This window comes from Ostrinia furnacalis, unplaced genomic scaffold (genome assembly GCF_004193835.3).
Source record: "Ostrinia furnacalis isolate ACB-3 unplaced genomic scaffold, ASM419383v2 OfSCF2961, whole genome shotgun sequence".
NCBI lineage: Eukaryota > Metazoa > Arthropoda > Insecta > Lepidoptera > Crambidae > Ostrinia > Ostrinia furnacalis.
In genome coordinates this window covers 14,022-39,378 of record NW_021133200.1, presented here as the reverse complement: position 1 = coordinate 39,378, position 25,357 = coordinate 14,022, and the positions used below count along the sequence as shown (strand labels likewise).

The window sequence follows — 25,357 nt, the reverse complement described above, 5'->3', positions numbered from 1 at the left end:
ATTTGGACAAATTATCATTTGGCCAAATTTTACTTGGCAAATGTTTATATAGCAAATGTTTTATTTTGCCAAATATTATATCCCAAATAATTTGTTTGGTCAAATCGACACTTCACATACTTACCCACAAATCAAACCATAAGGCAGAGGCAGATGATCATGGTTTTCTCAAGAATGTTATGTTAAACAAAGAGATTGCAGAAAATAGTATGGTTGCAGAAAGTAGGTATTGCAGAAAATAGTAGGTTAGGTTAGGTTAGAACAGTGACCCTTAACGCGCGAAGGCGAGCGAAGCGTGCCGCGGCAGCGGCCGCCGAGCGCTAGAATCACCTCTATTGTTAATGAATCATTTGGAAATTTCGATAAAAAGAATGAAATATGAAAAATTAATATAGAACAAATTTTAAATTAACTACCCACTAAACAAAATAATAACCACTTGTTAATTTGTACTCCATTCTATGCACCAATCAAATTATTTTGTAAATAGTGTATCGTGAAATATTTTTGCCAAATAAAACATTTGCCAAAACATACTTTGCCAAACAATAATTTGCTAAACAATAATATGCCAAAAACGGCATTTGCGAATTAAAAGTTTGCTATAAGTTGTTTTGCCAAATGAGAATTTGCCAAATGAAAATTTGCGTAACGTTGTTTGCGATGTGATAATTTGGGAAACGTTTTTTGGCCAAACATTAGTAATCCGTTAATTTTACATCAGAATAACATGTGGACTGTAATTTAAAACGATATTGAGTTAATTGGCCAAATAATAATAAAACAGCGAGCCAAAGCTAGTGAAGTGTCTTTTAAACTAGGTACCGAACGTTTTTATTTGGTTTCAGGGGTCACTGGTATGAGCATACGTACAAAAACCGTACGTTGCACCTGTTTACCAAAACACAAATAAGGTGCCAGTGTGTTGTCTGTGTGGAATGGGGAGAGAAAAAATTGCGAAATGCAAAAATGAACAACCAGCAAAAAAAATCATACAACAATTTTAATTTCTTAAAAGCACAATTGTTTTTGGAATTCGCTGGCACGAACAGGAGAACAGAAACGCTATATAAAGAATCTTGTAGCTGCCTCACTGCATTCAGTGATCAACCAAACACCAAAGAACATTACGAACTTTTTCAAGATTTTAAAGAGGCAATAGAATATTTGCAATGTATAGCTACCAACAATAAAACGCTTTTGGAACCATTTCGTTACCCTGGAACCTACATTTAACTAGTATCCAATTATCGCTTTGTGAAGCGAAATCGATGTCATGCATTAAGATATTCTTATTTATCAACGAATTTTATATAATTTTACATAACACGAATTTTATAATATAACAGTTAGTTGTCAAAGCAACTTGTTAAATATTAACTAAATATTGTCTTATTATTAATTTTATTTTATGAAATAAATATTGAGAAAATTAATTGTGCTTAATTTTTTTTTGATAATATTACTTTTGCGATTTAACTTTGATATTATAGTGTCAAAATAAGTGATGTGCGGCGGGGGTGACCCTTGGACCGCATCAATACAAAATGTTCATACGTGATGCGGGCTGAGTTCACTTTGATTGACCTGACCGCGGACCGCAACCAGTTTGACAAAAACTAACCTTTTAACAGTCAAAATAATCAAATTCATTGTTTTTGGACAATAAGAGCGAGTAAGCTTCAAAATAAGGTGGGAAGTATATTCCCACTTCGGTATAAAGTTTAAGGGATATCTCCCCTCTGACCTGGTGTAGCTTGAGAGCCATGGGGATGGCAGGCGCGAGCGAATAAGGTACAAAATATGGTGGGAATATATTCCCACTTCCGTATAAAGTTTAAGGGGTATCTCCCCACTGACCTGGTGTAGCTTGAGAGATATGGGGATGGCAGGCGCGAGCGAATAGGTTCAAAATATGGTGGGAAATATATTCCCACTTCCGTATAAAGGTTAAGGAGTGTCTCCCCACTAACCTGGTGCAGTTTAAGAGCCATGCGGATGGCGGGCGCCAGCACGGAGTGAAGCAGCGACATGTCGGTGAACACCCACTCGTCGCGCGCGCACGTGATGCGGAAGTCGCCTTTGAACAGCGAGTGCAGCCCGTAAAGGAAAAACTCGACGCTGCAAAGAATAGCAAAAAAGTAGTAGGTATGAAAAAACAATAGTCAAAGGACGATGGTGAGAACATAATCTATACTAATATTATAAATGCGAAAGTAACTCTCTCTGCCTGTCTGTCTGTCTTACTTTCACGCCTAAACCACAGAACCGATTTTGATGAAATTTGGCATAGAGATAGTTTAAGTTCCAGGAAAGGACATAGGATAGTTTTTATCCCGGTTTTTGAAACAGGGACGCGCGCGATAATTTTTTTCTGTAGCAGACAAAATTCCACGCGGGCGAAGCCGCGAGCGGAAAGCTAGTCCCTCCATATGTCAATTTTGACCATCAATGTCCAAAATTTTATTGAAACATGCCGTCGTTTTATTGTCGTATAGCTTTACAGGGTGGAAACTGGAAACATTGAATTTTCGGATAGATCCAGTTTATTCTGTAACAGGAGTTGCAGCGGCGGGAACGCGGTGGAAACTTGGGTAGAATCCCGTACCATCGGCAACAGTGTTAACTATCCATTGCCTATCATGTCGTCTCGTTCTATCGCAAAGAATCACCATTTGATGAGAGCGAGAGCAAAAACGGAAATGGATAGCTTTAAGTGCTTGTTCACGTAGGCACGCGAGGGCGCGGGCGCGGGAAACGTCGTCGTCGAGCTCGTGTTCACATTGACGACCAGGCGTTCGCGCGAGTGTGACGTACTATCGTTTCTAGCGACAAGTTCAAACTGGTTGAACTTACCTGACGTCGCGAGTGAAACGCGCGCGCCGCCGCTAGTTTGACATGAACACTCACAAACATCTTCACCCGTTGAAATTACCGCGAGCGCTCCGCGCGCACCAGTCGCTAGCTTGCCCGCTAGTTAGACCGCACCTGCGTTTCGTACGTGAACACTTGGAATCACTACATATGTTTGATATTTCGTCACCACGCCCGCGAGTCAACGTGAACAAGCACTAACAGTGTGGCCGGGTGTACCTGGAGCGCGAAGCACAGCGTGACCAGCGCCGAGTCCTCGCGGGCGCCGGTGCAGGTCCCGCTACACACAGCTGCGGAGCGGTAAGGTACCTGGAGGCGGACAGGTGCTGCGCGGCGGCCAGCGCGCGGCGGCCGAGCAGGCTGAGCGCGAAGCACAGCGTGACCAGCGCCGAGTCCTCGCGGGCGCCGGTGCAGGTCCACACACAGCTGCGGAGCGGTAAGGTACCTGGAGGCAGACAGGTGCTGCGCGGCGGCCAGCGCGCGGCGGCCGAGCAGGCTGAGCGCGAAGCACAGCGTGACCAGCGCCGAGTCCTCGCGGGCGCCGGTGCAGGTCCACACACAGCTGCGGAGCGGTAAGGTACCTGGAGGCAGACAGGTGCTGCGCGGCGGCCAGCGCGCGGCGGCCGAGCAGGCTGAGCGCGAAGCACAGCGTGACCAGCGCCGAGTCCTCGCGGGCGCCGGTGCAGGTCCACACACAGCTGCGGAGCGGTAAGGTACCTGGAGGCAGACAGGTGCTGCGCGGCGGCCAGCGCGCGGCGGCCGAGCAGGCTGAGCGCGAAGCACAGCGTGACCAGCGCCGAGTCCTCGCGGGCGCCGGTGCAGGTCCACACACAGCTGCGGAGCGGTAAGGTACCTGGAGGCAGACAGGTGCTGCGCGGCGGCCAGCGCGCGGCGGCCGAGCAGGCTGAGCGCGAAGCACAGCGTGACCAGCGCCGAGTCCTCGCGGGCGCCGGTGCAGGTCCACACACAGCTGCGGAGCGGTAAGGTACCTGGAGGCAGACAGGTGCTGCGCGGCGGCCAGCGCGCGGCGGCCGAGCAGGCTGAGCGCGAAGCACAGCGTGACCAGCGCCGAGTCCTTGGCGGCCGCGCGGCGCCGCCAGCCCGCGCCGCGTCGAACGCCGCAATGGACTATCCACTCTTGGTATATCGCGCAGAATCTCCCCCTGGAGTGATCGAAAAAATGAGCATTTTAAGGGACTTCTTAGGGGTCATCCATAAAGTACGTCACACGTAAAGGGGGGGAGGGGGTCGACAAAGTGTGACATGGTGTGACAAGGGGTGAGAGGGGTCCTAAGTTTTGTGACATCACATTTCAATTGTTTCAAATAATTGATATAATGTTGATTTCATAAAAAAAGTACTTGATTTAAATGGAAATAAAATTGATGTGAAATTGCAAAACATGTGACGTCACACTAGGGAGGGGGGGGGGGGGCCTAGAAATGTGACCACCTGTGACAAGGACGGGACCACCTGTGTCAAAAAATCATGAAATTTGTGTGACGTACTTTATGGATGGCCCCTTAGCGGGAAGTTAAGAAGACCGCTCAATAATGGTGGATATTAACCATTAAATGTCGACGAGTATTGATAACAACAACGAGACGAGTATTTTTAAGAGCGAAAACGCGACTAAAAACCTATACACACAACGCGGCAACATTTTCAAGCGCGCCGTCGACGCTAGTTTGTAACGTTACAAACGTGATACACACGAAAGTTGGACCATTTGTAAAAAAAAAAATGTGGTGCACATAGGCCATTATAATTACACAATATCGTAACGTTCTATTACAATCGAACAATCAAAGTGTGGTTAAATCACTCGTTCAGGTGCGGTAACATTAAATCTCTGGAGGACAGGAAACGATTTCAGAGAAAAAAAAACACTAATTTTCAACTTAGCTAGCAGCATGATCTAATCTGATTTTTTTTGTCACAAACTGTCCCATTATATTCATATTTTAAAATCTTAAAATAATCCTAATACAAAATCTAAAATTACCTAGTAATCCCCGACGCCCGAAAGTCATAATCTTCATCGAGGTTGACGTTGAATATCGGGTCTAGGTCCACGAAGGCGCGCTCGTTCATAGGCTTCAGCGCTTCTGAGAGCACCGGCGACGCCAGCCACTCTTCCAGCTTGCTCGACTGGATCGTGTAGTAGATGATGCTCTGAGAAGTAATGAAAAGGTATATTGTATGCTGCTTCTGGAGAATAAAATTAAGGACGGACGAAATTAGACATGTTGAACATGTGTCACGAAAAAGTTATACATTTGCTTATTTTTTGCTATGTAATACATATCCTTTTTTGGGTCATTACGTGTATGATGAAATAACGAAAGAAAAAAACTGGCCACATTATAGTATACATATTTTCTTAGTGACGACACAAAGCGTCGTAATATTCTCTTTTATACATTTTGACGTGCAGCACAATGTTAGTCCAACTAACCCTTTCTCACAGGGCGTCATGTCTGTCAATTCCTTTGTGTTCCAGCAGAATGGTATCTTCGGAATTCTTAACCGCTGGCTATCATACCGCCAGTTCCTCTGTAGTTGAGAATTCAGGATGAAACTTGCGTTCATCTTTGGCCAGATCATCACTTTTCTCATTTTGGATTAAAAAAAATGGTGTATTTACAAATGAAGTTTGTGAAAATACAAATACTCATGTATTATTCGAGTAAATGAGGGAACGCTTTTAATAAAATAAGCACTAAAATGGGATTGAAATGAGGGTTCACACTCGCCAGTTAGCGCCACTGTAGATAAAGGTCCTAGTGTCACTCGCTAGTGGCGCCAACTAAGTATAAAGAAATCAAACATTCAAGTTCTATTCCCGCTCACCTTGACGTAGTACGTGAGCAGCACCTTCCTGAAGTCGAAGACCTGCAGCATGGAGACGGCGCTGTTGTCGCTGACGCTGTATCCTTCCAGCACGTAGCGCGCGCTGGCCAGCTGCCACGCCAGCCAGCGCAGCGCCCGCCGCACCACTCATCAAGTCCTGGCCCGCTCACCTTGACGTAGTACGTGAGCAGCACCTTCCTGAAGTCGAAGACCTGCAGCATGGAGACGGCGCTGTTGTCGCTGACGCTGTATCCTTCCAGCACGTAGCGCGCGCTGGCCAGCTGCCACGCCAGCCAGCGCAGCGCCCACGCCGCGCCCGGGGCAAGGACGCGACCGCCGCACCACCATAGACCGGTGCATACGCCCTCTGGGGGACACGCCCACAAGTTAAAATGAGAGGAAAAGCACTCAACTACGAACGGACTTAACCCATCAAGTTAATAGAGGGCTACGGATGCTACTAGCACGGTAAATAGAGATGGGGCTCGAATACGACACCTGTTGTACATTACACAAGTACTCTGTTAGTTTGCTAAGGCCCAAGTTTTTTGATCCGTAGTTAAAGTAACCAATAGTCAAATTTAACAGATGTCAAATGAGAAGTAGTTAAATATTTTAAAAAATGTTTTTCGTACAATGGTTAACTTGACTTTTCGTACATTTTTTAACTATTAGTCTGGGTTGCACCATCGTACTTTAACTTTGAAAAACGTCAAAAATCTGTCAAATTCCATACAAAAAGCACCGGTTATCGTCATAGTTACGGTCAAAGTTAGGTGGTGCAACTCAGCCTTAGTTTATATTTTGTTAATATTGTACCATTAGTAGCAAAATGTAACAATTACTTATTTTAACTATGAATCAAAATACTGGGCCTAAGCCGCACTACCACAGGCCTGTGCACAAGTCCTCTTGGACAAAAGACACGCTCACAAGGTAAAATAAGAGCCGACGAAATACTCAACTTATTATGTAGACCACAAGTACTAATTTGCTGCGACACACCCATCAAGCTTTGAAGAGCAACGGGACTCTAACTCGACATATATTCTGTAGTAAATATAGTATATTCTGTAGTAATTATGTAGTAAGTATGTTTCCCAAAAAAAAAAAAAATAAACAAATTATTTCTTTGCCAAAGGTCCGTGCATACGCCCTCTGGGGAATACACGCCCATAAATTAAAATAAGAGCCAATACGACACTTATTCTATAGATTACAATGACACTCCTACCAAGCTTATAAGAGAGCAACAGGACTCAAACACAATACATTTTACTAGGTTGCACACAGGAACAAATTCTCTAAAATACGTCTGGAATATACGTCCACCAAGATAATAAGATAGCAACGAGCTAGCTCTTATAGGAAAAAATAAACTCTTATAGGATAAGAGTGTGCCTCTTGTAATAACCCCTAGTGAGGTGAAGTCTTACATAAACCATATATGCCTTGTTTAAAGTCGCATTACAAGTAAATATAACATGAACATATTTCTACACCATCTCCAAGCTACTTCTAAAAACAGGCTCGTTTTTAAATATAGGTAACCAATGACTAGTAGCTCATGTTATGACAAAAGTTGCCCAGCAAGCGAAAGGTAATCTAACACAGAATACCGAAAGGTAATTAGGAAAAGCTAATAATTTTCCGAATAGGTAACTTACCGCTGCTCTCCTCAGGTCCCTCCGAGATGGCCTCGACCTCTCGCTGCTGGCAGTACGTGCCTCGGAACTCGAGGCCGCGCAGCTGGAACGACACCAGCCCGTTGCCCATCTCCACGATGTGCACGAGGCAGTTCAAGTAGTCCGACGCCAGAACTGCAAGCCAAATACAAAGGTACAGTCAGTTACGTAACAGCTGAAATATTTAAAAAAATAACATAATAAGTACTCCATTTTAACAAAATTAAACACATAATTTATATTGTACTAGCTTTCCGCCCGCGGCTTCGCCCGAGTGGAATTTTGTCTGTTACAGAAAAACTTTATCGTCCCTGTTTCAAAAACCGGGAAAAAAACTATCATATATGTCCTTTCCCAAACTATACCTATGCCAAATTTCATTAAAATCGGTTCAGTGGTTTAGGCGTGAAAGAGAGGCAGGCAGACAGACAGACAGAGTTACTTTTGCATTTATAATATTAGTATAGATAAAAGCGAAAGGTCACTGACCGATTCACTGATCACGAAATCACAGAAACCACAAGTGCTAGGAGTCTCAAAAGACAATGCCGGAAATTGGCGTCTTTTTTTTTCGCGCGGCCATCGACCAAACCTTGTTTTTTGATTACAAAATAGTGTAATAAACCAAACTTACTATGACATGTATACCTCTAAACTCAGTCTGAACTGAGTTACGAGCATTAGAAGTTTGATGATTTTCATACTAGATTTGCTTTTTGCGCGCAAGTTTTGTAAGAAATTGCAACAAAATAGTGACATTGTATGTGTAAACAAACAATACCATCCATTAAAGGCTCCAGACATCAGTATGCAGCAGAATCAGCGCAATAAAAAAATTGCACAATATTTTGTTGCAATTTCTTACAAAACTTGCGCGCAAAAAGCAAATCTAGTATGAAAATCATCAAACTTCTAATGCTCGTAACTCAGCTCAGATCAGACTGAGTTTAGAGGTATACATGCCATAGTAAGTTTGGTTTATTAAACTATTTTGTAATCAAAAAATAAAGTTTGGTCGATGGCCGCGCGAAAAAAAAAAGACGCCACCTTCCATACAAAATCTGGCATTGCCATTTGCATGGGGGTTCCTTTTACAACATAGGTGCTCACTGAGACGGGATATTGCAAAATTCAACTCCTAAGGGGGTAAAACGGGGTCTAAGTGTACGAAGTCGCGAACCGCTAGTAATTTAGATTGTTTCAATCAGTCTGAACAGCAGTGAAAACCATCATTTTAAAAAAACGGATCGGGCCATTTGCTCGGGTTCCACACGCAAAGCTTTTCGTAGATGGCGTCTGGATCGCTCTTTAAGTGTCAAGCCTTTTGTATTTTTTAGACAATGGTTTGTTCAGTTTTTCACCATCAGACATTCGTCCAATCCACCATTACATATTTGTCACCAATCAACTTGCTTAACCACTACAGCATCATCTAACGTCCTATAGAACTTTTCTGTAATATAAAGAAGACTTACCAAAGCAGTCTCCCTGTTGGACCTGCCCCCACCGACCAAGCATCAAATCGCCGCACAGGTAGTGTTGTAGTGACCGGGTCAGATGTTCGTAGAATATCGAATTCAGGTTGTTATCATCTGCAGAAAGTAATGTACAGGTTACATGCTACTTTTCTTCTTCTTAGGCTAGGCGCAGAGCACCAACTTTTAATTGGCCGATAGTTGGGTCGGGCTGTTAATCAGTATGGAGATGTATGAAAGTGCGCACATTACACCGATTTGTTTTCGGCCGATTCTCCATACGAATTAAAATCGGGTCCAACTATCGGCCGACTAAAAGTTGGTGGTCTGCGCCTAGGCTTATTGGAAGTGTAAGTAAATAGCTTTCTTACTTTTTATTCTGTCTATGGCTGTCGCTAATAACTTTATTTCGTTGTTGAGAGAATCAAATTACAAAGTTCTGTTGTCTTAAAAAAGGGGCTGTTGGCTTAACGTCACATGGCGGTATAGATGTCCAACATTGAACCGTCCCAGCGATGATATTGTAAGGAGGGCGCTACTATCAGTACTAGATTATTAGTTTTCGATTTTTGCCACTTGACGTTTCACATTCGTGGGACTATATTTCCATATCCACTAAAATTAAATGGAGAAACACCGTTATAAAAGATCACGAAATGAGTTATTCCACTTATCCTGATTGAAACAAGGTTTAATGCCCATCATCTTTGTTGGTGTACACACGCCCACACTGTTAACTATCCATTTCCGTTTTTGCTCTCGCTCTAATCAAATGGCGATTTTTTGCGATAGAACGAGATGACATGACTTTCAATGGGCAGTTAACACTGTTGGCGATAGTACCTAATAAATAAATAAATCATTATTCGACTCACCGGATCCGAGATTGCGTTCGAGCTGCGACGACAGCCTGGTGTTGCTCTGGTCCACCCTCTTGGTGTTGTAGTCGCGTTCCCAGAACTTCACCGGGCGCACGTATGACGTCATGAATATCGCGCTCCCTGCCGAATATCAGAACATTGATAAATTACGGTCACTCCTAATCGGTAAGCAATTAAAGGTGCAATAATAATGACAATATTGAGGAAAGCAGTGGCTGAAAAACTCATTAGATCTCTTCGATATCAGCGAATCCAGTTTGCCTGAAATACCATTGCCAATGGTTGCATTGAGGCCATTAACCCTTTGGGCGGAGCTAGTCAAAACTACACTGTTTTCGGACCTTAAAAGACAAGGGTATAGGGTTAAAAATATTGTGGGAATTATATTCCCACTACATAGGGTAGTTGGAATTACGGATTATAATTCGAACTACATAAGGTAGTGGGAATATATTAACCACTTCATAAGTAAGTGGGAATATAATTCCCACTTCATAAGGTAATGGTAATTGTATTACCACTACTCTGTGTAGTGAGAATTATTTTTCCACCATATTTTTAAATTCCCACTACATTTGGCAGTGGGAATATATTGCCCACTACATAGGGTAGTGGGAATATAATTCCAACTACATAAGGTAGTGGGAAGTAATTCCCACTTCATAAGGTAATGGGAATTGTATTAATTTACCACTACTCTGTGTAGTGAGAATTATCTTCCCACCATATTATTAAGTCCCCTGTGTAGTGGGAATCATATTCCCACTACATAAGTTAGTGGGAATATATTTCCCACTTGACATAAAATTAGAAAAAAACAATTACCCAGCGCGGGCGTGAGAGGCGAGGACAGCAGCGCCGAGAGCGCCGCCTGCAGGAACAGCATAGCGGAGTGCGGCACGGAGAAGGGCTGCGCGAACGCGTGGAACGCGCTGCCCCACGTGATCTGCCACGGCGCGATGTACGTCACCACGAACTGGATCTATAACGGCATTTCGTAGCGTTCGTTTAGCGTATGTAAAGCCTGGTCCGTGAGCACGTAGAATCCCGTCCAATGACCCCAAGCTACCCATCCCTATCGCTCGCGCGTAATTATGTTGCTGTCGCGACTGTGCGACGGGCGCCCGCAGTGAGTGTGCGAGCGCGACAGCAACATAATTACGGACGTACACTTTAAACAATCTTCGCCGATTTTATGACAGTTTTTTTTTATAAAAGTCGAAACTATACAGATTTTGCATTTATTATAATTTTTAAACCATTAATTAATACTTGCACAAACCTTGAGTAAGAATTCGTAGACTTTGCTGAAGATAATGGCGGTAATGAAATAGTCCACGAGGAACGTTTCCGATACGTTTCGACTGCTCAGGTCTCTTTGGAAGAGCAGGAAAGCGAACACCAGGATGAGGTACTGGGAATCGGGCTCTGAGTAAGCGTTCCTGAGACCTGGAATAGACATAGAATTAATAAACTGGGAACATTATGACAATAATAAACCCGTCTTTTTGTTCTAAATCGTATGGAGTGGCTGTTTTGGCAGCAATAGTTTTTATACTTTTAAATTGCATACCCACTGGCCCGGAAGAATCAGTGGGTAATGTGAGGTTCTCCCTGCCCAAGGGCCTACTCACTAAAACCTGACGGTGTCCTTCAGCTTTTGGAACGGAACTACGAGTTATTAACCGAGCTAAACGGCTTAGAAATTATTTCGCGGCTCCGCCCCAGACTAGTTTTTATACCTAGTATAAGTGACATAAATAAAAACGGCACTCAACCGTAAGATTGTAATTCTCATTAGATTTTTTTGGTTATGGAGATTCTTGGCACTGGTCATTCTCGGCTTGATATTTTACTACTTATGCCCGTTTTCACCATCAATCCCTAATTTGTTTTCATAGGGGATGGAGACTGGTAGTTCAGGGCCAGGTGGAAGGCAAGAGAGCACGCGGTCGATCGCCAACCCGCTGGATAGACGCTATCACAAAGGCCACTGAGTCCACCATGGTCCAGTGTACTCGCGACGCGTCTAACCGTCAGAAATGGAAGCACATCGCCAGGAGAGCTACCCTCGGAGATGACATCACCCCACCATGTACCTCGTCAGCGTAACCACGACCACTCTGACAAGAGTGCCCGACTAAGAACCCCTCGTCACTTAAAATAGACAGTTTGACACCATACCCCAATAATTCGAAACCACAACTTTTTTAAAAAGACCCTTTATTCTGGTCTTAAAAACTTAATTATATTTAAATTACCTGTAAATTACGATTTTTGTTCGCATTGTAATTGAAATAAGTAGTTTGATTGAGTTGACAAAATAGTGACGTCACTTGCTTGTAGTGCCATACAAAATCTATGGGAGAGTTTCGTTTTGACAGTTTTAAAAAGTACGTCAATTGATTGGTGGTGTCAACATGTGTATTAAGGATCGATGGTGAAAACGGGCATAAGTCGTAAAAAATCAAGCCGAGAAAAAAAATCTATAATTTAATATAATTTTAAATTAATTCTATAAATCTTTAATCTCTTATTTATTTTACGTAATATTTGGTGTATATCACTCACATTTCAAAGCGCACACGCATATAATGAGCGCGCCCACGGCGTCACCATACTTGGCGGCGATGGCCGGCGCGTCTTGCGTTGTGGCCGCAATCACCACGCCCGGGTACAACACGTTGCGCTCCAGGAAACACAGGTACACGAATATCTGGAAAGGATTTTGTATGTTAGGGCTCTGTGCAGCCGACCGAAGAAAGGGAACTTAAGTTGTGCAGTACCATATTTATAGCTTAAGCCTAAGCGCAGACCATCGATTTTTCGTCGGCCGATAGTTTAGTCGGGCAGTTGATCAGTATGGGCATTTATGGAAATGCGCACATTACACCGATTCGATTTTGTATACCCATTCTTATAAGATACACCATACAAGAATGCGTGGTAAATTCAGTGAACTGCTCCTGAATCCAAAGTACCTACTACTGCTTTTTCTATTTATTTATATTAACCGGCAAACAGTGGTTACTGAGTTTGTTGCGGCGCTTCTTCTCAGCACTTGCCAAATGTTGGTCTCGAAGCGCTGGTAGGGTGAAAAGATTATGAGACATGTAGAGGCTCCTTAAGAGCAAAATGACGATTTGTAAGAACTATTTATTAGTCTAAACAAATAAAGAAACTTTGACTTTGACTTTGAACGATTCAATTACATGCCGATACAACTAAAAATCGGTGGTCTGCGCCTAGTCTTAGTGTCAAGTATCGTCGTGTTTATGCCTGGTGTTACACAAGATTGTGATAGTGAGTATACTGTCTCTTTAGTTATTATATCGTGTAATGTGTGTAACACCTGTGTCGAGTAACGGGACTATTCTCACCTCTCGTCCTCACCGCCGCAACTCGTATGTAGCCAGATTTATAGCTTGACCGCCAGTAAAACCCCAACTAGTGAAGGTCAAGTTTGTCCCTGTGTCGAGTAGTCAATATATGGGGCTATTGTGTCGAATAGTGTGGTGGTTATGGCTCATGTTTTGGCTGCCATCGTTTCGAGTAGTTTACGACACCTCCGTCGTGTAGTGTCTCCGTTTCCCGTTACGGGCAGTGTGGCTCTTGATTCGATTGTCCTCGGCTACGGCTCGAATAAAGAATTTGTAAAGACTCAGGCATTGCGGTGGAGTGCAATCTGCCCTACGCAGCCGCAATTCCGCGTGCATCTTTCAAGATTCGGCCACAATAACCGCGAGAATCTGAGACGTGGTCGCTTACTATAGACCTCATAAGAAGGCTCAAGGTCACCCAAAGGGCGATGGAGCGTGCTATGCTTGGAGTTTCCCTGCGTGATCGAATCAGAAATGAGAGATCCGTAGGAGAACCAGAGTGACTGACATAGCCCGCAGAATCGCTAAAATCAAGTGGCAGTGGGCAGGGCACATAGCTCGTAGAGCTGACGGCCGCTGGGGCAGGAGAGTTCTTGAGTGGCGACCACGAGCCGGAAGACGCGGGAGGCGCCTGGATGCGAGCGGCGCAGGACCGGTCTTTGTGGAAATCCTTGGGGGAGGCTTTTGTCCAGCAGTGGACGTCTTTCGGCTGAAACGAACGAACCGCGAGGTTGGTATGGCCATGGGTGGTGGTGGGATATGTCCCCGGCTGATATGTCCCATAGTGTTGGGCACGTACCCGCTCGAAGCACATGAGGCGCGCGGGCTCGGTGACCTCGAACTGCGCGTGCTCGTGCTGGCGCAGCACGGGCCCGGCCAGGCACAGCCAGGGCTGCTGCTTGCGCAGCTGCGGCGTCAGGTAGTGCAGCACCCAGCCGAGGATGCCCGCTATTATCCAAAGAACCTGGGCACGACATGAGCGAAATTGACATTTTGTGTAGATTTACGCCCGTATTCACAAACGATGCTTGCTTAATTGAAGTAGCAAATGGAACGCACAGCGTTGAATAGAGCTCAGTGATTGGTTCATGTGTCACCCTGTGCGTCCACGCGCACTGTGAGACCTCACAGTAATGTTTGTGAATACGGGCGTTAGACTCGGTTCAGACCAGTGCGGCCACCGCGCGGTTTCTGGGTGGTTCTCATTGGCGATGCACTGTGGCGGTAACCGTGTGGTTACGGATTGATGTAAAATGTACGAAAACTGCCCAGCAACCGCGCGATTATCGCTGTGTCTGTTCCAGGCCTTATAGAACTTTCTGAATAAAAATAAAAACACGGATATTAGACACTAAACCTGATCCAACTGCCTTACTTCTACCAAGACTTTTTTAATCAGCCTTAAAACTACTTTTATTGCGTATTTATTATACATATTTGTATAATAAATGTGATATATTTTTCTCATACATAAAACCAGAAACGTGGAGTTAAAGTTACATTCTCATTGTCTTTCGCAGAATGAAGAATTGAAGAGTTTGTGCTAGAATATAAGTAGGAGAATAAAAATATAACTCACCATATTAAGTTGCGGTCTAAGCGTCGTGAACACAGTCGTGCAGTGCAGTCCAAACACGAACAGTCCAAGAAAAGTGCAAACTATGACGTCATTCTTTAGACGAGCATTCACGGTTGCTTGCAACTTCTTTGGCAGTGGATCCTCCATGTCTTCATCAGGTTTGTCAGCGGGATCTTTATTACTCGAGTTGTTGGTGTTAGAATCTCGGCTTTTCTCTTCTGTTTCTGTAGGAGGGTCAACCTTCAATGACGTAGTCGAGTTCATAGTGTCCCCTGCGCGAGGGTCCATCTTCAGTGAGCTAACGCTCGACGTCTGAGAACGCTTCTGCGTCTTCGCTATATTAGTCTCAGAGCTAAAGTTAATCTTGGACGCCGAGCTCCCAATAGAATTGTGTTTAGAAATGTTACTCTCTGAATTGTTCTTCTTATCGTCACTCAACGTGTTCGGCTCGTCTTTATTCATCTCAGGAGCACATTCAGGAGTATGCATCACATATAATTCCGGGGGCAGTAAGTGCTTTTTGATTAGGTTCCAGATTAAACTGTAGTCACTTGCGCTTCGACTCAGGTGATATGCAATCGGGACGAGAAGCCCACAAAATATGGAAAAGAGTATATTGTGCTTCTGATGTTGCGACTTCTTGCCTTCAACTAGCCCGCTGTAAGCGAACCCGTATAGCACTCCTATAGCAGCCAGAGATCGCACGACGCAATATACTGCCGCACTTAAACTGCTCGTAGCGTTTCCACCGAATACATGCATGTCGATCTGTTCCAACAAATACATAAGAAATGTATTCACTTGCGGGAAGAAACCGAAACTGAATGCCAATGGAAAAAACAGCAGAAATATTGATAGAATTTCTTGAATAACGTAGAAGAAGTCTCTTTCGTTCAATTCGAATCCATACACTACGAGGGATTTTACCTCCTCAGCACTTCTTTTGCTTCTGTTGTGAGAATCGTCTGACAATGGAGTAGTCTGTTCCAAATACCCATTCACTGCACATAATATCGCCGCACACAAACAAAAATACACAGGTCTCGAAAACACAACCATTTTATTAAATCCATGCACCGGAGACGCGGAGTCCGGTTGAACGCTCTTCAACAACGAGTATTGACTTCCCGCTATGATAAAACAAAACCAAAATGCGTAAATATCCCTGTAGAATCCAAGATTTAGAACCATCGATCCCAAAACAGCAACCATTATCGCGAGGACTATGGATATGAATGTTTCTCTGAATGTCAAGTTACGATCGAAAAGCGCCATGAGCTTCAACCTATCCATAGTAACTTTGACTTCAAAGCATTTAGAAAACTTGAAATTGTAATATGTTTTTGGTTTCGGTTGATTAGCCTTTTCTAAATGATCCAGCAGTCTTGAGAATTTGCTTCTGATGTTGATTTCGACGCTTTCTTCGCCTATGGAAGGCATGAGACTTGGCAAGTTCGCTGAAGTGTTCTCAACTTGCTGCTGGGCCTGTTGCTGTGCTCTCTGCTGGCTCATCAAGAAGTTGATATGCATACTGGGCAGGCCCATCCTCGACTGTCTTTCGGCCTCAATTTGTTCTAGTAATCTATCAGTCACATAAGCAACTGGAGACCTTGGCTGGTCTGCGTGAGAAGCAGTTCCTCCGTCGAAGACGTAAAAGCGCTTATTCGCATTGTTAGTATTTATCGCAACCACTGTGGATATATTATTGTTGCTGGATAGAAGTGGGTTGTTGCTTCCCTGGTTCGAAGAGCTTTGGTCTATGCTGTCGCCGCGTTTTTTTGCTATACTCTCGCTATTTCCAGCTTCCGATTCTAGAGAACCACAACTGCCTTCCCCAGCAGTTTCCTGGGAGTTGTCCGGATTTTCGATGGGTTTCACCCTATTTAGTCTGACATTGTCCTCTTTCTCTGGTAATGGTATAGGTTGAGCTTGCGCCCGACCTGAACTGTTTTTGTCAAATGTGTATGACATCCAGTTGCCATATTCGTCCATGAAACAATGTATCGCTCCATCAGTCGTGTCATCAAAAGATGTCGCGAAATGTACACTGGTGGAATTATTCGGGTTTTCAGCACTTGAGGGTTTGTCTTTTTTATCGGGATTGTTTTGTGGGTTATTACGCTGTCTCGTTGAGCGCTTGATTTTCCGCACGCGGTTCCTGTGGTTTCTGTCCATTAGAGGTCTCAGTCTTGTTCCTTCCTCTGCGTGTGGCGCGGGCTCCGCAGCAGGATTATCAGGTACACAGCAAGGCATAAAATCTACTCTAGAGTTAAGGAATGCAGCCAATAATGGCATTGAAGTGGGAAGTAGAGTATTTGTGGACGTCTGTGCCACTTCTTCGATGGATCTTTTTCTCGTCTTGTGAGAATTCTCCCTTTCACATCGAATGCTTTGCCTGTGACTTCGTGGTCTTTCCTCTCGATTCGGAGGAGGCATAACTACGGTGTTAGCATTAGTAGCCGCGAACAAACATTCAAGTCCTTGTACCAAAGCAGCCTGAGCTTCAACAGCATCCAGAAGGATTCTATCATCTTCTATATTTTCATCTTTTTCTTTTTTAGAATCCTTAGAATCTCTCTTCTTGTTCTCCTTCTGGGATGAAGCTCGTGAACGCGCTAAGTTTTTTATCTGCTTTGGTATAGCGCCCAAGTTTTTTGGAACGTTGGAAGACGATTCACCTAAAGCATTGGCAAGTTTTTGACATAGCACCTCGTCATTGGGCAGGGAGCAAGCCTCCGCTTCCTTGCTGGTCGATGCTATAGGTTGCGGCGCTTCTTCAAAAAGCCAATCTAAGCTGTATACACTTCTTTCATCAGCACTTTTACTGTCACAAGTTAATTGCGACTCCTCAGTCTCTGGCGCGTTATTTTTATCTTCCTTACTGTCTTCTTGTCCCCTGTCTATGTTAGAATCACTACTAGTGCTAGAATTAGATATATCATGGTCCCAGAGTTTCTTTTCAGCAATTTTCCTAACTTCTGGCCTTTTCTCTGATTGGTCTGGATTTTCATTTGATTCTAAACTAGATTTTTCTATAAGTAAATCTTTCGAACTTGCACTTGCTTTATCAAAATAATCTGCGTTTGGATTAAATTTACATTCACATGGATTATTCGGACGTTCAGGACGCTTACTGTCGTATTGTGGCTCACTTTTTATAACTTTTTTCAGTCTTACTGGTTTAGATTTGTCATTTGGACAGTCGGGATTATGTTTAGAACTAGGGTGGCGATCACAACATTGCTTTTTACAATCGCTTTGGTTTTTGGTGCGAACGACTCTTACGTCTGCAGACCGGTCAAGCAATGGCGACCTAGAGCCATTGTTTTCAAAATCTGAATCGCTGGAGCGCATCGCGGGCGATTGTTCCGCATCCCAGTCAAATCCACGAAACTGTTTCTCATCGTCGTAGTCACTATAACTTTCTCCACTAGAATCTAAATCTGTCTCTTTCTGGGAAGTCTGCATTTCATCAGATATTTCTGCAATTGGATATACTATCTCCGAACCGTAAGTCAGATATGGGTAGCTACAACCCTCGCCCGATTCGTTTTTGGGATATAGGTTCAAATGTGGACCGCGGGTCAAACATTTACTAGGAGGAGGGATTACCGCGCTTTTGGGATTTTTCAACATTTGACCGCCTATTGTTTCCGCACTGTTGGGATGAGGAGAGAGATTGGACACACTGGGAGGTGGACACCCAATTTCTAATGCGGCACTTTTTATCCTTCGAACTCCGGGACTTTTTCCTTTGTTTTTTTCTACTTCCCCACTCGGAGCTTCGGCCTTCACCATCATGTACTCTCCTAATTCGACACTCGCAAAGAAACCGGTGTCGGCGTTGTTGGAATGCCTTCTCATGTGCGACACCAGTTGCGCAGTAGAATTGAGAAGTGGCAGCTGTATTGTAGACATGGTGGAATTTGAATTCCTTCTCATATTGGAGGATTGCGCGGTGGCTAACGCTATAGCTGACTTTGTGCAACTTTCGTCTGGATAATTAGTGTATCTGCGTCTATGCGCAATACGTTTCTTAGGTGACGGTGGCCCCACGCTCGGTTCCGAATTATCCCTCGAGTCGGAACTAAGCTGCCGAGCGAACTTGGACTGGTAAGGCTCACCGGCAGCTTCGTTGGCGTCCAAATACAGCCATTCTTTGAAAAAGTCTCTGTTGCTTGAGCCTCGCCTATGCGCACACTCGTGATACCTCCTGCTGACCTTCGCGAATGGGCCCTCATCTATTAACATATGCACAGGTAAATTGTTATCTACACGAGGATTTTTGGAGTTTTCCTCGACGATTAGTTCGTCGATTCGGTTGCCATGTGTCCTCCTAGTTTTAGTCCTATGATCTCTTTTGTGGCTGGATTTGGACCGGCTTCTGTTCGGTGGACGGGTTTTCGAAGGGCCCGGCATTTCTGACGTTTGTGCGACGCACAAGTCAGATTTGGTGGTGGCCTCAGCTAGCCTGGCGGATGTTGCACTGTCTTCTATGCTTGATTCTGAACTATTTTTACGATGAACATCTACTTTTAGATCTGGAACAAGGAAATGTATTGTTATTTTAGTAGTTGGGTGGATTAATTATAAAAAATAGTGGTTTTTAAAAACCAACCAGTCAGATAGTAAATAAATAATATAGTATAGCAATACCTATCGTACTATTATTTGGCTTGTGGTACTCCAGAGACGTGACCGACTCGTTGTCGCTGCCCGCGGCAGCCGCGCCTCCGAGCCTCAGCATCTGCATCTCCATGCCTTCTTCAGGTCTGGGAAGACGGAAGGAGAAAATACTTTAATATTCCATGGAGTTTTCATTACACAAGTTGTAATGGCAAAGGATGTTCAATCGTATTTAAATGTAGAGAAAATTTCAGGCGATATGATCACTTCTTAGATCATATTCTTAAAGATATTACTGATAGTTCCGTTAACCCCTCGTATATTATGCGTGTTACGACGAGTTCACCACAATAGTCGAGTCGAGCGACGGCGGGGTTTGAGCCCGCGTTCTTCAGATATCAAGTCGGCCAGTCCGACCCTTTCACCGTTCGGCTATCATGGCTTCGTCTATCTATCATTATATTGTTGTTGGATGAAAGTGCTTTGAAGAGTTACTTAGGCTTGATTACCTCTTAGGCTGACGTCGATGACCGACGTCGGCTGCGCGAACGAACAATGAACATACACTATAGTTCTATGAAGCACCGCACTGCAACGCTGTCGTCAACGGTAGATTACATAGAACTATTGTATCAAGCCTTACACCCGTATTCACAAACGATGCTTGCTTAAGTGATGCAGCAAATCGAATACACAGCGTTGAATAGAGCTCTGTGATTGGTTTGAAGTTGTTTCCACGCGATCTTGTGTACTAACGAATTTGTTAGTAACAAAAAAAGTGGCACCATTTTAAAGAATAAACTTTTACCTTTAAATTGATACCAAATTCATTTAAATCACACCTCTATTTAAAAAGATATCGCGGCTGATGTGAAGAAGTAAGGAAAAAGACATGTATCAACTGTTTGATACGTCGCGAGTTGCGGCCCATTTACCCCCTATAAAAGCACGTGTTTTCAGATTTTTGCTTTCACACGTTGATCCATACACATCTCAGCTTCTTTTGACACTTTAGCTGGGATTCTACACCTTCAGAAGCAGCACAAATCCTTGCACTATGCAAGAAGGGCTCAGCCAGCGGGCTGTCGCATGTCAGCTCCACATAAGCCAGTCCTGGGTTTCGAAAGTTTTAAGACGCTTTCAGGAGACTAGTGGCTTTATCCCGAGACCAAGTTCTGAACAGTGCCAGTGCACATCGCAGAAGGATGACCGTTTTTTCATGTCAACCTCTCTATGAAATCGTCATTTAACTGGTATCGACGTCTAGCAAGAGCTCAGAAATGTTCGTAGGATAGCTGTTAGCGTGTGGACAGCTCGTCTAAGATATAAGCAATAGAATTTGACTCCAAACAGGCCTGCCACAGGCTCGAAACTGACGGTAGGTCACCGATAAGCAAACTTTCAATTTGCTCGTACACATCTCGATGGGAAGTCGAGCAATTCTATAGCTTATATCTTAGACGAGCTGTCCACACGCTAACAGCTATCCTACGAACATTTCTGAGCTCTTGCTGGACGTCGATACCACTCAAATGATGATTTCATAGAGAGGTTGACATGAAAAAACGGTCATCCCTCTGCGATATGCACCGGCGCTGTTCAGAACTTGGTCTCGGGATAAAGCCACCAGTCTCCCGAAAGCGTCTTAAAACTTTCGAAACCCAGGACTGGCTTATGTGGAGCTGACGTGCGACAGCCCGCTGGCTGAGCCCTTCTTGCAATAGTGCAACGATTTGTGCTGCTTCTGAAGGTGTAGAATCCCAGGTAAAGTGTCAAAAAAGCGGAGATGTGTATGGATCAACGTGTGAAAGCAAAAATCCGAAAACTCGTGTTTTTGTAGGGGGTAAGTAGGCCGCAACTCGCGACGTATAAAACAGTTGATACATGTCTTTTTCCTTACTTCTTCACATCAGCCGGGATATCTTTTTAAATACCGGTGTGATTTAAATGAATTTGATATCAATTTAAAGGTAAAAGTTTAATCTTTAAAATGGTGCCACTTTTTTTGTTACTTACAAATTCGTTAGTACACAAGATCGCGTGGAAACAACTTCATGTAAGTGATTCCATAGTTTTGCTCGCGAGTGTATATCAGTGGTTTTTAACCGGTGGTCCGCGGACCACTGGTGGACCCTGGAGGCATTCCAAGTGGTCCTCGAAGAGCACTTGCACGCCCAAAACCACTTTTAACAGATTTTTGCAGTCAAACTGGTTTACTTTTGACCGATTATGATTATGATGTGGTCCCTGACAAGACAGAAATTTGGTAAAATGGTCCCTCATGACCTAAAGGTTAAGAACCACTGATCTATATTATGCGTAAGTAGTTCAACTCACACTGTATTGTTCGTAGATGCGTCTCCGCTGGGCTGGATGACGATGCACTCGCTAGTGTCGTACATATGGTGCAGGCCGTGGTTGAGGAGCTTCAGACACGTGAACAGCACCGCCACCAGCGCACAGTAGATTATCCAACCTAGACTCGCTGGAGGGAAGTACTGGAAGAAACAAATAATTACTATAACTTTATATTTCACAGTTTTAGACGATTATCACACTGCACCGCGCCGAATCCCGCGCGCAGACGCATTGTCAGTGTGTTGTGCATACAATGATTAAATCTGTCGTCCCGCGTACCGCGGCGGAGCGCGGTGCAGTGTGATAATCGCCTTAATTTAATTATTTTTTAATTAATCTGCATGTCCTTTGTTTGTAGTATGTGGTCCACTTGGGGAATAAAGCGTTGTGGGAAGAAGCAACAAATAAAATTAATTCTAATAAGAAATATTTTTCTCTGTATTTGTCATGTTGTGTGAATCATAACAAGTTGGATTTTATGTATTTATCCTGTAAATAGAGATATTTTAGAGTTCCTTATGATAGAGTTCCTCATATTATAATTACTATTGTTATTTATTTGAAAAGCTGACAGCAGCATAGTTAATTACTGTGCTGCTTGACAGCAGAAATTTATTTTAATTCTTTTAATGCTGGCATTTGTTTTGATTAATTGTTTTTTTTATTATCATTTTAAAAAATAAAGAAAATCTAAAACAAAAGTTTTCTATCACAACAACTCATTAATATGGAATATCTTGTTTTTAATTTGCAGAAACTTGGAATAAAGTAATAAGAATCATACTGGAAATTGCATTTCATTTACAAACTCAAAATAATGTTGTCATAATTTTATTTTAAGATAAGTTAATGAACCATGCTTCATTTTAGTAAACAATACATTATTAAGTTCAATGTACAGACAACATCTGGCTATACCTTTCATTGCAAAATCAACTCTATATCAACCAGATAAGATACCACATTGTTTAGTACATTGTCCCATTGTCTTTCAAGATTGTACGATCTAATCTCACAAAAAAACAATCATACTAGAAACACAAATCAGCATACAATTATCTTTAATAGATCAGAATGAAAACAGCCTTCATAAATAAAGGCAAAGAGATTTTATGAATGTCATACATTTAGTAGGCCATCAAACTCATTCAAAATAATGTGGCAATGCTATTTTTGACAAAAAATGTTCGGACTTCAAAGCAAAGAAAGGAATGTTTACTAAATATTGCTTATTTTGAAGAAATCATAAACTGTGTTAAAGGTTTAATGATGATTTAATGCTTTGTTTACCATAAGATGGAATTAGGATTTATGGCTACTAAATGACATAATTTTCTTATAGAAATTGATCTGTTTGTACAGGACTGGATATTTTCTAGGTGATAATAAAATTAAAAAATGCATTTATGTTGTTTCATGCATCTATTGACTGTTACCCAAGTACAAGTATTGTGTAGTTAAGAACTAGATGGTATTGTATAAAATATCCAAGCATATTTATTAAGGCAGCAAGGGAGTTATACTTGCTAAAGATTAAAATTAGGAGAATGAATCATTTATAATTTTCATATTAAACATTTTATTAATTTAGTGACTGTTGCGAATTAATGTGTAATACAATACAACAAATAAACCTTTAATCTGCAAGTGGTAGTTGTGTAGACAACCAAAGTAGGGTAAACCGTATAGCTATTGCCCACTTAAAGATTTCAAACACATTGAGATGAAAAATTAAAGAAAGTATTTTAATTATCGACCATTTATGACTTTTTTCTTATAACTCAATAAACTGTTAAACAGAATATTAACAGTTTTTAGTTAAAACTTACGTAACTTAGAAAATATTGATATAAATTTAAAATCCTCCAAAAAGTACAGTCATTGCCCATTACTTACACTAATTGCCCACATCAAAGCACAGTAATTGCCCAGTATCTTAAAACAAAATAATCAATTTTAAAATGACAAAATAGGCTTTAAAAAAACAAAACAAAACATTAAACTTAAATTCTAGTAAGCTTCGATCGCTTTTTGCAAATTTTCTATGCTATATTGAACTTTTGGAGTCTTTGGCATACTGAAAATGAAACATTAAAAGCCATTTTAATATTTATGCCTGTAAATTGCAAAACAAGTCTAGCAATGAGCAACTTAAACAGTGCTACTGCATGGTGGCAACACTCTAATAATAATTGCCCTGGGCAATAACTATACATTAACATATGGCAATAACTGAAATGATGGTGGGCAATAACTAAAAATATACAGATTTACGTGCAGTGATTACCCACCGTTAAAATGACCGTTAGAAATCAAATTTTATCAGTTATTTTCATTGATAATGGAGAAAACACTTATAATTTCATCATGACTATACACCATTAGTTGAATATTAAATAACTTGCAAAAAAAATTTAACCTCTAAGCAAGTAATTCCTTAGTAAAATTGTTAAAGTCTTTACCTGTTTGAGTAACATTTTCACCCGTCTTGAGAAAATCCGCCATAACTGTTTTTTTTTTAGTGTTTCCTATTCTAGATTTTAAATCAACTGTACATTGATCTCGGAGCCATCTACTTAGTAAATTCAAATCTAACTGGAGTAATTCAAAGTCAGCACCTGACAATATTATTCTTAAAGTGGGCAATTACTACCAGTGGGCAATCACTCTCTGGTTTACCCTACTATTAAATTAAAAAACGACTATTCTACATTATTCATCAACAAGTATATTTGATCAGTAGTGTTTGCAAATCACTGTATGAAAATCATAGAAAAATGAGTTCACTACCAGTAATTTTGATAATGTCATCAAATTATTTAAACACATGTAAATGATCAAAATATGATTTTCAGATTTGATCTGCATGAAAATAGTGCAATCTGAGACATGTCACACTTTGATATCTATTTGGTGTCGACTGAATGAAACAATAACAACATGTAACATGTTGACCTGATTTTGCAAATTAGTACATAACCTAACATTGCTTGAGTTCTTTTACTTCGTACCCTCAGCCTACTTACCAGATATACTGAGAAAGGTAGACATAGCAGGAAGAGCCAAATATACAAGTGAACTGTGTTGCAAAACAAATTTTGATGCGGATCATAGAACCATCCTCCTGTCAGAGATGCCCAAACACCTTGGCGTAATATCTCTAATGTCTGCGAACCCATCTTATGCGCTATGTCCACATTTCCGCACTCAATTCACTGTCCACCCACTTAACACACTCAACAACACTCTGGTTATCATGATCTCATTACAAATAAGTCTGCAAACCCTTCGTCTTTCCTGCCATTTTGTATGACAAATACGTTGTGTAGGCGAAAACAGACTCTATAGGCATTGATTACTAATCGTTCACACTATCATAATACTAAGTTTAGACTTTTGTATGAACGTAAATGGTTATTTCTAAAAAAGCATTGGCTAAATAATGTTTCGTGAAACAGGAAAAAAGCAAAATTTAGCACTGCAACAACTTGCTTCCAATTCATTTGACAGCACTACACTGGGCTGCCAGAAATTATAAATAGTTGTTTTTAGTAGTTTTTGGCTAGAATATTATCAATTTCCTGGTTAGCTCAACGAGACACTATAGCTCAATTGAGCTCAATAAAATTGTGTGACATCATTAGTC

The 25,357-nt window shown here is 42.3% G+C and overlaps 2 protein-coding genes across 7 annotated transcripts in view; one reads left to right on the top strand and one right to left on the bottom strand.

Annotated features, from left to right (window-relative positions):
- LOC114356813 (SET and MYND domain-containing protein 4-like) overlaps positions 1-1,436 on the top strand; it is a 4,957-nt gene extending 3,521 nt beyond the window's left edge. Inside the window, exon 3 of the mRNA XM_028310174.1 lies at positions 849-1,436. Within this exon, the coding sequence (XP_028165975.1) occupies positions 849-1,236 (388 nt within the window). The 3' untranslated portion in view covers positions 1,237-1,436. The remainder of the gene's footprint in view (positions 1-848) is intronic.
- Positions 1,437-1,478: 42 nt separating this feature from the next.
- LOC114356812 (protein pecanex-like) lies at positions 1,479-25,234 on the bottom strand. 6 transcript variants are annotated; one of them, XM_028310169.1, is made up of 15 exons: positions 24,738-25,234; positions 21,691-21,851; positions 19,384-19,499; positions 14,728-19,268; positions 13,948-14,112; positions 12,340-12,484; positions 11,051-11,217; positions 10,594-10,750; positions 9,763-9,888; positions 8,888-9,004; positions 7,395-7,547; positions 5,898-6,094; positions 4,880-5,049; positions 3,184-4,037; positions 1,479-2,121 (listed from the first exon to the last, which is right to left on the bottom strand). In XM_028310169.1, exons 1-15 carry the CDS (start codon positions 24,888-24,890, stop codon positions 1,838-1,840), a joined length of 7,506 nt encoding a protein of 2,501 aa, XP_028165970.1. In that variant the 5' UTR covers positions 24,891-25,234; the 3' UTR covers positions 1,479-1,837. The 6 variants fall into 6 exon arrangements, 5 of the variants coding, with proteins under 5 accessions (XP_028165970.1, XP_028165972.1, XP_028165971.1 ...); XM_028310171.1 differs by having other exon boundaries at positions 1,613-2,121; positions 3,864-4,037; XM_028310170.1 differs by having other exon boundaries at positions 1,776-2,121; positions 3,320-4,037.
- Between the last annotated feature and the right edge of the window lie 123 nt (positions 25,235-25,357).

Coding starts and splice junctions, on each gene's coding strand:
- LOC114356812 (XM_028310169.1), bottom strand. CDS start 24,890: ATGGGTTCGCAGACATTAGAGATATTACGCCAAGGTGTTTGGGCATCT. Junction 6,095..7,394: donor GGGACCTGAGGAGAGCAGCG/GTAAGTTACCTA, acceptor CGTGTCCCCCAG/AGGGCGTATGCACCGGTCTA. Junction 5,050..5,897: donor TGCTCACGTACTACGTCAAG/GTGAGCGGGCCA, acceptor ATTACTTCTCAG/AGCATCATCTACTACACGAT.